Source organism: Phoenix dactylifera, chromosome 2 (assembly GCF_051530095.1).
Source record: "Phoenix dactylifera cultivar Ajwa chromosome 2, Ajwa_hap1_PhDact_Kaust_v1.1, whole genome shotgun sequence".
Lineage (NCBI taxonomy): Eukaryota > Viridiplantae > Streptophyta > Magnoliopsida > Arecales > Arecaceae > Phoenix > Phoenix dactylifera.
The window spans coordinates 29,318,989-29,332,317 of record NC_143191.1 but is presented as its reverse complement, the minus strand read 5'-3'; the positions used below and the strand labels follow the sequence as shown (position 1 = coordinate 29,332,317).

The 13,329-nt window shown below is 39.8% G+C and overlaps 1 protein-coding gene across 4 annotated transcripts; it reads right to left on the bottom strand.

Moving 5' to 3' along the window:
- Window positions 1-219: 219 nt before the first annotated feature.
- LOC103720261 (protein NRT1/ PTR FAMILY 7.2) lies at window positions 220-8,834 on the bottom strand. 4 transcript variants are annotated; one of them, XM_088715802.1, is made up of 7 exons: window positions 8,391-8,834; window positions 5,335-5,413; window positions 3,848-3,898; window positions 3,208-3,349; window positions 2,332-2,549; window positions 1,573-2,135; window positions 220-1,314 (listed from the first exon to the last, which is right to left on the bottom strand). In XM_088715802.1, the coding sequence occupies exons 3-7, from the start codon at window positions 3,881-3,883 to the stop codon at window positions 468-470; spliced, it is 1,806 nt and encodes a 601-aa protein (XP_088571928.1). In that variant the 5' UTR covers window positions 3,884-3,898; window positions 5,335-5,413; window positions 8,391-8,834; the 3' UTR covers window positions 220-467. The 4 variants fall into 4 exon arrangements, with proteins under 4 accessions (XP_088571928.1, XP_008808100.1, XP_088571929.1 ...); XM_008809878.3 differs by lacking the exon at window positions 8,391-8,834 and adding an exon at window positions 6,840-7,582; XM_088715803.1 differs by lacking the exon at window positions 8,391-8,834 and adding an exon at window positions 6,840-7,578 and having other exon boundaries at window positions 5,335-5,452.
- Window positions 8,835-13,329: the final 4,495 nt, after the last annotated feature.

The window sequence follows — 13,329 nt, the reverse complement described above, 5'->3', positions numbered from 1 at the left end:
AAAATGAAGGCTAGAGATCTAGTGAGAAACATTTTAAACTATTTTCAACAAAAAAATAGTTTTTGGCTAAAAAACATTATTAAAATTGTTAATATGGCAAGCCAAAAGAATAGTCAAGAACATAATGCTGCTGCTGATTGCTGCATTCTAGCAATGTACAATTTTTTTCTTTAAAAAAAAAATGATAAACAGTACAAGAAGGTGCATAGAGACGGTGCATGCAAGAAGATCGTCCAATTTATTCAAGCTACTTGAAAGTTTCTCATGTAACAGCAAGCATAAAAAGTAGACTGAAAGAGCATCAATGAGCTTATTGCTCTTAATTGTTCTGAAAGAAACTCAAAACACCTAAAGCCACCAACTGAACTAAGCATTGATTAAAAGAAACAGCCCAATATCCAAATAGGCTTAAAAGGGATCCTTCTAAGCTTTCTGGTGCTTAAAAGGGATCCTTATTCAAGTTTTCTCTAGACCTTCGCAATCATCTCCTCTCCATCGTCATTGCTCTCCAGCTTGATGCACTTGTACCACTTAGCGCACACCACGTACAAAATGAAATCTACCGCCGTCAGAATGACAAGCAGGAAGTAGAACCTGTCAAGATGCCCGTGATTGAGGTTTCCTGGGATCCAACCAGGATTCTTGTCCCCAGAAGTCACAGTTGTAACCAAGTTAACGATCATGATGCTGACATAATTTCCAAGCGAAATGGAAGCCATGCTGAGGGAGCTCCCAAAACTCTTGATGCCATCCGGGGCCTGCCCATTGAAAAATTCCAGCTGCCCAACATACATGAAGACCTCCGATGCTCCAATTAATGCATACTGAGGGATTTGGCAGAAGATGCTGAGCGAGCTTGGCTCGTCGGGCACACTGACTCCTTTAAGCCTCTCGACTTCCACTAATCCTGCAGCAACCATGGCCAGCATCCCAATCACCAGGCCCAACCCCATACGTTGGAGCTCGGTAAGCCCCTTGGGGTTGTTGGAGAGTCTGGACAGAACTGGTGTAAGGACCCGGCGATATATAACAATGAAGACAAGAACACTCAGGATATCAAACACAGACATGCTTGCAGGTGGGATGTGGAAGGTTCCAATTTTGGTGTTCATGGAAGCTCCTTGCTCAACAAATAGAGAGGCCATTTGGGTGAAGACCACAGAGTAAATGATGGTGCAAAGCCATATGGGGAGCACTTTTAGCACACACTTCACCTCTTCCACCTGAGTCACTGTGCACAGCTTCCATGGATTATTCATCTTTGCTCGCATACAATAGTCGTCAGCCGTGAGGGTTGCAGCCTTGTCCAAAAACCTGAAAATTAATAATAGAAGACATGGTTTTAGATCTTTCGATCATAAGCCTCCAAATAGCAACTAAAACACCCTAACATACATGTTCATGTGTCATTCAACTTAAGAATATAAGAAAACGGTCAAAAAAGCAAGATAGAAATAAAAACATGAAGATAAAAATTCAGAGAAATGGACTATGGCGAATACATATTTCAGAGAACCTGGAAAAGCGATATATCAGACCTGGTCATACAACACATTCCTTTTTAAAGCTTACCTAAACTCATTGCTATGGAGGATCTTCCTACTCCCAGCAACGGCAGACTCCTTTCCCTCCACTTCATAGAGCATTATTTCATTGCTAGGGACCTCAACCTCCCATTTGCTAAAAGCAGCAAAAATGACCTGAGCTATCCGTGTCAATGGATTGCCAGATGGCTTGAAGTGCCTGTAACTTGGAGTACCTAGCAGGAAGAGCAAAAGGGCTAGCACAGCTGAACCAGATGAAGTCCAGAACCCGATCGCCCACTTACCCAAATCCTCATAGTACACCAAGACAGTGTTGGAGAAGAGAGAGCCAACATTGAGAGCCAGATAAAAGTAGCTAAAGAAAGCTATTTTGGAGTTCCTTTCATAAGGATCCATTACATCAAATTGGTCTGATCCAAAAGTAGCGATGCTGGGTTGGTACCCACCATATCCAAAGGCGATCAAGTAGATCGATAAGTAAAAAATGGCAGTTCCCGTCGTTGTTGGGGGATTGCATTCTAGTTCTCCATCTCCACATCCGGATGGCTTCACCAACAAGAACCATGATGCAGATGATAAAAGCATTAAACCCTGTTTATAACCCAACGAAATTACTATAAATCTGATGTCATGAAGATGTTAAACTGCTTATTCCTATTTAATCAATGTTCGAGCACAAGCATGCAGTCGAATGGAAGAAGGGAGTTACATAAGGAAGGTAGATATTTTCTCAATTGATGGAGCTATTATCATGTCATTTTAATGAATTTAAGTTTGTATATCATACCACCACGTAGATCAACTGAAATATTGCACAGGTTAGGTACCGCCCCCAATAAGAATCGCTTAGGAATGCCCCTATGAGTGAAAATATATAAACGGTGCCTGTCCATTTGCTGACATTATTTGCTGCATCGGCATTCTCTTGCTCCAGTACCCTCGTTAAGAACAGAACCAGATTCACACCAACTCCAAAGAATGCTAGTGTTGCAAGCCCGTAGTTCACTGAATCAGAAGACTTGAGTTACATCAAGATTAAATTTGCTTTGCAAAAAAGGGAAATACATGAGCAACTTAAAACATCATCCTATAGGAAAGATTAATGCAGTTGTGTAGGATCATTCCTTCAAAAGTTGAAGGATCAGAATAGATATACTGCCTGGACAACCAAGATCACATGGCCAGACTTGGTTTCCACTATGAAAGAAAGGTAACGATGATATAGGGAGAAGTCATGGTATTGATAGAGCTTGGAACAACAATAAAGCCTCCCAATTTCCCATTCAATCTTAAGCAGTGCTTCACATGCCGCTGAAAACATCCACCCTGGGTCCTCCGTCCCCGCCCTCCCCCACCCCACCCAAAAAAAAACCGAGAAAAGAGTTATGATAGCTGAATTCCAAGATAACCATCAGGACGTGACACTTCTATACTTCGTTTGACCCATCATATGCTGACAAGACGAGGAGTGCCACATTTAGAGTTGCATGTTTTGGAGTTAAGTCTTTTTGTTTGCGTGTGCATACGTGCATGCATGCGGTGCACGCACGTGGGCGTGCAGTTGTTGTGGGGGAAAAAGAAGAGGGTGGAAATTAATAGAGTTGATTTAAAAAATCTTTGTTTCTTATAAAAAAAGCTATGTTAACAGTTGATATCTACTTACCTAGCAAAAGAACTGCTGATTTCCACCTTCCTGTTCTTGCTTTCACTGCAGGGTTCCCACTTCGATCTACAGAGCCATCTTCAGTTATGGGAGAGATCACCTTATCTTCAGTGTTTTTAGAGTCGTTGGCAGCTTCTTCCACCTGCATCGCAGAAGGGAAGGAAATGAAAAGATAAAATGGAAAAAGTTCAAGGGTGCCACCTGGTATCTATTCCGCAATTAAATCACAAAACAAATCAGAATAATCAGCAATCAGGATGCGAATGGATCTCAGATCAAGCTTTTCTGATCCAATGTTAATCTGATCCTAACTTGACAACAGACTTGCCATTGATTAAATCAAAGCAATCAAGTTCATCCAGGACATACTCATGACTAACCTAATCCACTATAAGTGGGTCTGGCTTATAATTAGGTTCGATGCCTGGAAAATTAGAAGAACTAGCCGGCTCGGACATGAAGCAAATTGCATCCAGATTTGACCAAACCACTTGCATCCTAATTAATGGGGGATTTGATGTGTGAAAATCTTATTAACCTTAAGAAGAGCCTGCTCTTAGATCATATTGGTGCATCAACGACTCCACTGTTTAGCTATTTTGCTCTGTAATGAGTGGGTATAATTCTGCTTTCTACTCACCTTTGAAGGAATGCTCCTGATCTCTGAAGAAGCCATCGTCCAAAAACAAGACTGAAGAAAAAACAGAAGAAAAACGCAGTTAGAGAAAAATTCAAAACTGAGCTGAGACAAATGATAAGTAATTTTTCTGAGGAAGAAGACTGTAAACAATTCTAAATATCTGGGAAAAGGAACTAAATCGCTATCTTATTGGACCCAGAAATGGGCCTTTTATTTTTAGAATTAACAAACAACAGAAAACGAAAGGCAGGTAGAATTTGTAATCATATCATTGGAAAGAGTTTGAGATGCCTCTTTGTGTGTGAATGTTCTTAATGTGAGAGTGTTACGACTGGATGGCTTAACAACAAAATCAAGCCAAATGGCAGGAAGTATCATTATCACATGCAATAACCAAAAGATGGAAAGCGCTGCAGGGATGGTGTCTCTCAAGGCTAATTATTTGACTAGTCGCCCTTGTAGTCTAACTTGATTCGAAGGAATTTGCCATTATGACCAAGAAAATACAAATATCGTTATACAAGAACTAATGTACGTTTTGTGCTTTCTGATTTGTGATCACTTATCAATCACAATGAGCTGTGCATCTAAGCAAATAGGTTAAGTAGATAGCCTTTCTTTGTGCTTATATATATATATAATACAACCAGAAAGAATGACCAAATAAGAACAAGGAACAAGTAAGCAACGTAAGAAGGTTGTCAACATCATAATCACTAATCTTATGAGGAGTTTTCCTTGTTAAAATGTTTCCCAGGTGATGCTTACTTTTCATGTCATAGCCTCTCCACTGTTAGAACTGAAAGCAATATATAACCAAACCAGAAAAAGTCTGTATACCCCGAATATAAAGGAAAAATCAACAAGCTTAATGGTGATTGATTGTAACATGATAGATCCATTTCTCATCACCTCCATAAGTGCCGAACCTCAAGTGGGCTCTCCTCCAATACATGGGGAAGGCCTCCAAATATGTCAATCTAGCACTTCTCTCTGTAAAAATTACTTTGACTTGCACTTAGTAACTCTAACAAAGTCCTATTTATACAGAGAGAAGTGTTATACTACTAAAACCTGGAGAGCTTGTAGCCAAAATTAAGCTTTTAAAAGAAGATAAAAAATTTACTTTCTTAGATCTTATAACGCATTAGAAATAACAATCCTGAAAAGGGGTGTAGTATAGTAAGTAGAATCTATTGGAGAAACAAGAAACCACAAATTTCTACTATTTCCAGTATGAGAGGTCAAATGAATGTTCTTTCCCCTCCAGCAGGTAGCAAAGGAGTTTCTGATAGTCAGTGAAGATGAAAATGTGAACTTTCCTCTTGTTTATGAGCAAAGACATATCATGGCATATATAAATTATTATATTTATGGTTATAGTTTTCCTCCAAAAATTATGAAAGTTTATCCGTAAAATAATTCAAAAAAAAAAAAACATAGATACTACTGAATTCAGTTATGTTATAAATGGAAACAGTGCAAACCTGGCTTTTCTTCTTGTCCTCTTCCTTGTTCCTATTATCCGCTCTCTTATGATAACCAGTGGTTTGTAAAGTTTCCTCCCTGCTCAAAACCAGAGCATTACCTTGAAATTCATCTTCTCTATTGTAAATAAACAAAACCACAGATAGAAAAGTTCACTAAATCAGCCAAAACTTTCTTTCATGCATTTCCTTCTAGTGAAAGATATTTCGACTGCAAAGAAAGGTATATATATTAACTACAAACATTTCACTCTATCAACAAAAAGATGATAAATCACTTACTGTAAACTCAAACAAATACTCCAGCAAAACAGAGGATATTTAAAAACTTCAGCACTTGACTTAAGAAAGCAGGAACGCTGGTTATACGTCACATATATAGAAGCTAGAAGGTACAGGTTCTTTTGAAAATTTGATTCCTTGTGGTGACCAACAATTTTTTTCTAGAACTTACATGGCTAATATAGATGGATAGCTCCTCTTGGAATTGCCTTACCCACAAGTTAGCTTATCTATTATGAGCTCATTAAGTTCGAAAAGCTGATAATAGATTTATATCATTTTTCTCAGATTGATGCTCGATGACTTGATGGCATGCAAGAGGGCTTGAATGAATAGAAGTGCAGTCTAAATATTACAAATAGAAATTAGATAAATTACAATAGTAGCATATAAAGGCAGAAGATTGATTGGTTAACAGATATAGTGTGAATAATACCAATACCATAGCTGGGTAAAAGTATAATGAACTCTTTCGGCTCTTTTCACGCAGCTCATAATTAGTAAAACATTATAAGCTAAGGAGAATAGGTAAACAAAGTGACGTAACAACAGATCATTACAAATTAATCTTTGATTGAGCTCTCATTGTAATACAAAATATAACAGACACGGGAGTATGACTCCATTATACAAACAAAGGATTCATACAGTTCCTTTTTGATTTGTCCTATCAAACAAGAATTTCTTCTCTCCATCAAGAAAAATTGGCAAACAATGACAACCTGTTTTTCAAATGGAAAGAATAATAATAGCTGCATCCTATCTGCATTGTTTTCAAAACTATATATGCAAACCACCTTTGGCATGGGTAGAATTTTCTCTCTCTCCCCTACAAAAGTTCTACACAATATTCAATTCAAATAATTAGCAACGTTGTTATCAACTTAGGGTACTTTTCTATGACTGACATGCATCAATATCATCAGCAACAGGTCGTATGACTATCTTGAAACGTCTCAATTATTATTGGCGTCGTTACTTTTATGATAACCTTCAAATAATTAGCTTTCTTTATATCACATTAATATAAAATTCATCATCTTCTTAACAGAATTGAGTCAACATCAGATTGACAACCAGCTGCAAAATTTGTTAATTGGTTCAATCCTTCTATATATATAGTCTCCTTGACTTAGAGCAATGCTGCATAGCGCTAACAAAAAAAGTATGCCTTTTTATCATTATAGCCAATCCCACCACAACTTATAATGATATTATATTACCTCTTTCTGTTTATGGTGGCCTGTCGGATTCCGGCGAGGGGAAGGAGAGAGACGTCAGGAAGGAGGAGGCCGCCGCGGGAGCCAGTCGTGGAACGATCGGAGATGCCAACGTTGCAGCGCGTGGCTCCAGCAAACCTGTAGACATTTACGGCTCCCGACGTTTGATCGCCCGGGGGACGGAGAAGCTTTCTACGATCACCACCTCCCTCTCTCGGCTCTCTCTTATTGCTCTCTCTCTCTCTTCCTCCCTTCTTCGAGAAATATAATCTCTTACAGATTTGGTTTTGGATGGAGATTTCTGGCAGGAGTCGTCGTCTCGTTGCAGGAAAAGCGAGGTTGGCTCGGATTTGGATTGGGAGAGAGAGTACGGGAGGGGAGAGAGGGAGAAGGAGATGGTATTTGATTCGGAAGAGGAGAGGGAGGAGAGGAAGAAGAGGGGGCTCGGAGGTGACCGATTGAGGAGAAAATGGGGGTTTTTATCAACCCCCTCGTGACGGCTCTTCGCCGCAAAAAATCGCGGCGGTCAAGCGCGATCCGCGGCCGCGATTGGCCGCGGTGTGACCGGAGGGGGGATGCCGCGCGATGCCCGCGGTGCCTTGCCCCAAATGTCCCCGGAGGAGCCGGAGAGGATCGCCATCGCGATCCTCTGTCCGGTTCCTCCCATATCAGGATCGGGGCTGAAGTCGGCTGCCGCAGCCGACTTCAGCCCTGTATCTCACAAAAGAATAATAACAGCTGCATCCTATCTGCATTGTTTTCAAAACCATATATGCAAACCACCTTTGGCATGGGTAGAATTTTCTCTCTCTCCCCTACAAAAGTTTTACACAATATTCAATTCGAATAATTAGCAACGTTGTTATCAACTTAGTGTACTTTTCTATGACTGACATGCATCAATATCATCAGCAACATGTCGTATGACTATCTTGAAACGTCTCAATTATTATTGGCGTCGTTACTTTTATGATAACCTTCAAATAATTAGCTTTCTTTATATCACATTAATACAAAATTCATCATCTTCTTAACAGAATTGAGTCAACATCAGATTGACAACCAGCTGCAAAATTTGTTAATTGATTCAATCCATCTATATGTATATAATCTTCTTGACTTAGAGCAATGCCGTGTTAGATAAAAAATATGAGAAAAAACACCCAAGAAGAAAGTTTTGAAAGAAAATTTTCATTTAACTCACATCAAAACACAATTAGAATATATGGATATCTATAGAAACTTTAGATAGTCTTTTAACCTCTCTAATTGAATTAATCATTACACAATTCATAATCCAAAATAAATCTCAAATAACTCCCTCTAAATAAATTCCTTATAACTCCATGTAACTTCCACATGACCAAAAATCCAAAAGATATGTAACTCCTCACCATACTAATATGCAATTATTGAAATAAAATCATAAGTTACTAAATATTAAAAATTAAGTTTAGTAACCAACATGCTATATGCCATGGAGCTAACAAAAAAAAGTATATTTTTTTATCATTATAGCCAATCCCACCACAACTTATAATGATGTTATATTACCTCTTTCTGTTTATGGTGGCCTGTCGGATTCCGGCGAGGGGAAGGAGAGAGACGCCAGGAAGGAGGCGGCCGCCGCGGGAGCCAGTCGTGGAACGATCGGAGACGCCAACGTTGCAGCGCGTGGCTCCAGCAAACCTGTAGACATTTACGGCTCCCGGAGTTTGATCGCCTGGTGGACGGAGACGCTTTCTACGATCACCACCTCCCTTTCTTGGCTCTCTCTTATTGCTCTCTCTCTCTCTCTCTTCCTCCCTTCTTCGAGAATAATAATCTCTTACAGCTTTGGTTTTGGATGGAGATTTCTGGCAGGAGTCGTCGTCTCGTTGCAGGAAAAGCGAGGTTGGCTCGGATTTGGATTGGGAGAGAGAGTACGGGAGGGGAGAGAGGGAGAAGGAGATGGTATTTGATTCGGAGGAGGAGGTGTTGGGATGCTCTACGTCTCTGGCGAGTCCGAGGGGGCTTGCGACACGTAGAGGGGAGGAGCCGCCACCTGTATTTTGGCAACCGAACACTTGCCGGAAGATCTGGGCCGCCGTGAGGATTCGTTCCTAAGAGCATGAGGCTTGTGACCTGGATTAATTGAGGGGTTGGCTATTCATTGATCTGCCCAACTACCTTCTTGACCATGTTTCCAACCAGTTCAGCTGCAGATCTCTTCTTACTTGTTTAATTTGGAAGTGTAGTATTTCTCCTCCGCAAAGAAAATAATTAAAGACCTTGCCTACGTGGTGTAAGCAAGAGAGTATATTTCCTACTTCATCTTGCATTAGGACAACGTTACCTCCACGGAGGATTTTGCTCATACCTCACCGGAAAATTGGTGAAAAAAATGCCACGGATATGATGTGTATAAGCATAATGTTAATCCCTTGATTAAACATTAGGATTAGAGTTGGGCAACGGGCCGTGCCGGGCCGGCCCGGCCCAGGCCCACCGGGCCCGAGGTCTAAACGGGCCGTGCCGGGCACGGCCCGTTCAGCACGAAACGGCAGCCCGGCCCGGCCCCAGGCCCGTCTATTGACGGGCCGGGCCGGGCATGGCACGAGACGGGCCGGGCACGGCACGAGACGGGCCGGGCACGGCACGAGGCACGGCCCGTTTGGAACCGTTGCGGGCCGTGCCTGGCACGGCCCGTCTGGTGAGGGGGGAGAAAAATAGCCATTTCCAACGGCTATTTTGGGAAAATTCCAATTTTACCCCTCCCAACAATCCAAAAACGGCTAAATTGAGGGGTATTTTGGAAGAAAAAAAATTTGGGCTTCTATAAATAGCCCTTTCCTCCCTCATTCTCACCACACCAAACCAACTATTCTCTCCTTCTCTACTACTATTATTTCTCTCTTCTAAAGTGCTCTTCTAGCAATTTAATTTTTAGTTTGCATTTAGCAAGTGTTCAAGTGCTACACAAGAGGAGGTTCCTGTTGAGAAGAGAAGGTCACTCCTGTTGAGAGCACAAGAGGAAGCTCAGAATCTCGGCTCTGCCTCTGCCCTCCGACCCTCTACTCAATTCCTCCTTGTGGTTAGTTTTTATTTTTTGAATTCATCAATTTAGATATGTCATCTTTTGAGGAAAGTCAGTTTGGCATTCTTCCTGTTTCTGAGGGAGAAGAAACTAATCCCCAACCCCATATTTCTAGTTCCTCTAGAACTAGTGAACCGAGTGAAGATCAAACCTCTTCTCGTAAGAGGACTAGTGCTGTATGGAATGAATTTGATAGAGTTATGGTTGATGGAGTCTGGAAAGCTAAATATAAAAAATGTGCCAAACTTTATAGTTGTAGTAGTAGTGGGAGAACAGGGCATTTAAAAAGACATCAAGAGAGTCATAGGATGCATGATTCTCATGCTCAAACTCAAAGTACCCTTAATATACAAGGAGGATTACTTGTAGGTAATTTTGCATATAATCATGAAAATCAAAGAAAAGCACTTGTAAAATGGATAGTTAAGGATGAATTACCTTTTAGTTTATGTGAATCTTTTAATTTTGAAGAATATGTTCAATTAAACCTACAACCTGCTTACAAAAGAACTAGTAGGCGTACATTTAGAAGAGTAGCTATGACTAACTTTTTAGCAATGAAACAAAGTTTAATTGAAACACTTTCTACTTTAAATATAAAAATTTCATTAACTTCTGATATTTGGTCAGCATCTGTAGGTAGTAATTGTTTTATTGCCAACTGCTCATTATATTGATAATGATTGGCAATTAAATAAACGTATTCTTGCTTTTCGTGCTTTTAATTTTCCATATTCTGGGCAACAAATTTCAAATATCATTTATCAAACTGCATGTTCATATTATAAAATTATGTCTATTACTTTTGATAATGCATCTAATAATAATTCTGCTGTTGCATTATTAAAAGACTCATTGCATCCCATGTTAGATGGAAATTTATTGCATATTAGATGTGCATGTCATATCTTAAATCTTTCTGTTCAAGCTGGCATGGGCATGATTCAAGATGTGATTGGTAAAATTAGAAATGCAGTTTCTTTTATTCATGCTTCAAGATCAAGACTTCAAGAATTTAAGGAACTATGTATAAATCATGGTAAACATTTTAAAAAATTTAAACTTGATGTAATTACTCGTTGGAACTCAACATATAGCATGATACATGATGCATACCCATATAAAAACTTATTAAGTGCATATATTAATGATCGTGGATTAGGCTTTACATTGACTGAAACTGATTGGAATAAAGGAAAAATTTTGGAAGATTTTTTGCTTAGTTTTTATAATGCTACCAATGTTCTTTCTGGTATTTATTATCCAACTTCATGTTCATTTTTACAACAAGCATATATAATTAGTCAAAAATTTGCAGAACATAGATATGATGATGTTTTAATGCCTATTATTGACCTAATGGAATCTAAATGGAATGAGTATTGGGACAAGATATGTCCTATGCATAACTTAGCTTTTGTATTTGATCCTAGAGTTAAATTGAATGGCGTGCTAATTTTACTTGATGCATACTATGAAAATATGATTAAAGATCCTGAACCTGCTAAAAATGTGGTAAAACAACTTCTTTATGATATTTATGCTATATATGATGAAAAAATTCGTGGATCTAGAACACAAATACAAACCTCTATTTCTTCTTCTAGTAGTTCTCGTTCGTCATCTATTTTTTCATTCATTGCACAGAGAAGACACACACATGCTTCAAGTTTATCTTCATTTTCTTCATCTTTAAGTAGTGAACTAGAATTTTATTTACGAAATGATCTTCAGTCTGCATATGATGAAAATCAAATAGAGAATCTAGATGTATTATCTTGGTGGAAGAGTGTTAGAAATCAATATCCTGTTATGTCTGCAATTGCACGCGATATTTTAGCTGTGCCGATGTCCACGGTAGCATCGGAATCCGCTTTTAGTGCAGGTCGGCGTGTTCTTGACGAAAAGAGAAGTAGGATGACGGGCGAAACGGTGGAGATGCTTCTCTGCTTCAAAGATTGGTTGGATGCTGAGGCAAGACTTCAAGATAAAGGTGGACATAATACAACATCCTCTGATGATGATGATACAAACACTACTGAAGACTGAAGAGTGAATACTGATTCACTGAATCACTGATGATTAGTAAGATTTCTTAATTTTTTATAATTGTATATTTTTATTGTATTCTGGAGGTCAGACCAAGGTCCAAACCTCGGCCCTTTCTTATTGTATTCTGGAGGTCAGACCAAGGTCCAAACCTCCCTTCATGTACCATTTTGATTTAAATTAATAAACTGGTAGGGGTCTATGCCAAACCCCCCACCATTAAGGTGGCTTTATATTCATAAATCCTTAGTTTTCAATATTTATTAATTTATTAAAAAAATTTATGAAGCATTAATTTTTATCGGGCCGGGCCGGGCCCAGGCCCGGACCGTGCCAGGCCCGCGGGCCAGCCCGGCCCAGGCCCTTATGGGCCGTGCCGGGCTAGCCTGCGGGCCGTGCCGTGCTTGGCCCGCGGGCCTAGAGCGGGCCGTGCCGGCCCAGGCCCGAAGCGGGCCGTGCCGGGCTCGGCCCGCGGGCCAGTAACCTGTGACCCAGCACGGCCCCCTTAAATGGGCCGTGCCAGGCACGGCCCGGCACTGTAGCTAGCGGGCCGTGCCAGGCACGGCCCGCTTCGTGCCGGGCTGTGCCGGGCCATGGGCGGCCCGGCCCAGTGCCCAACTCTAATTAGGATGCAGGACCTTTGGGGATTGAGCTAAATTCTCTGTTGGATTCATGGTTAACCAGCTTATTTGAGCATGTCCGTACTAATCCAGCACTCTCCGAGCCCGGATCCTATAGGAGTAAAAAAAAAAATTTAACCTGCTGAGATTTTTTTTCTCTCTATGAATTACAAGCCAGCTCACTCTAAAATTATTTCTGTATATTTATAAATATAGGCTTATCCTAACTTCTAATCCTAATATTTTAGTTGTACTAACCCAATCCACAAATTCTATAGGATTTTCAGCCCAATCATCCAAACATGTTCTTAAGGATTTTACCAATAACCTATAGAAAAGTGTAGGCTAGGCGAGCCAACAATCCCGATTCTTGCATAATATTTATGCAAGAATATTTAAACATATCATAAAGTGATTCTTTTCAAGTTTTTCAACTTTCTATATCGGCTAACTTATCAAATTTGTCGACTAGTATAGAACTAATTTCTTATTATTTCCATTCAAATTCCCGATCTTTTTTATGCATCTGAAATTTTAATTTTTGGAAGTTAAGATATCTACCATCACAATGCCAAAAAACCTTTATATTCACAAATCTTGCACTAAACAGCCCTTTCATATATTCTCTTTCAAAAAGAAATATCATGCTTTTTTTTTTGAACATTTGTTTTCTGTTTCCATAGGAAGGAATTTCTAAGAAATTCTTTGTTGCTCCCACTACAGAAAAAACTGTTATTTCCGACATTCA

Bases quoted from the DNA above. Each gene is read 5' to 3' on its own strand.
- LOC103720261 (XM_026809676.3), bottom strand. The intron at 3,350-3,847 runs GTGAGTAGAAAG...TCTGCGATGCAG, and splicing joins TCAGGAGCATTCCTTCAAAG to GTGGAAGAAGCTGCCAACGA. The intron at 2,550-3,207 runs GTAAGTAGATAT...CTTCTGATTCAG, and splicing joins ATCAGCAGTTCTTTTGCTAG to TGAACTACGGGCTTGCAACA.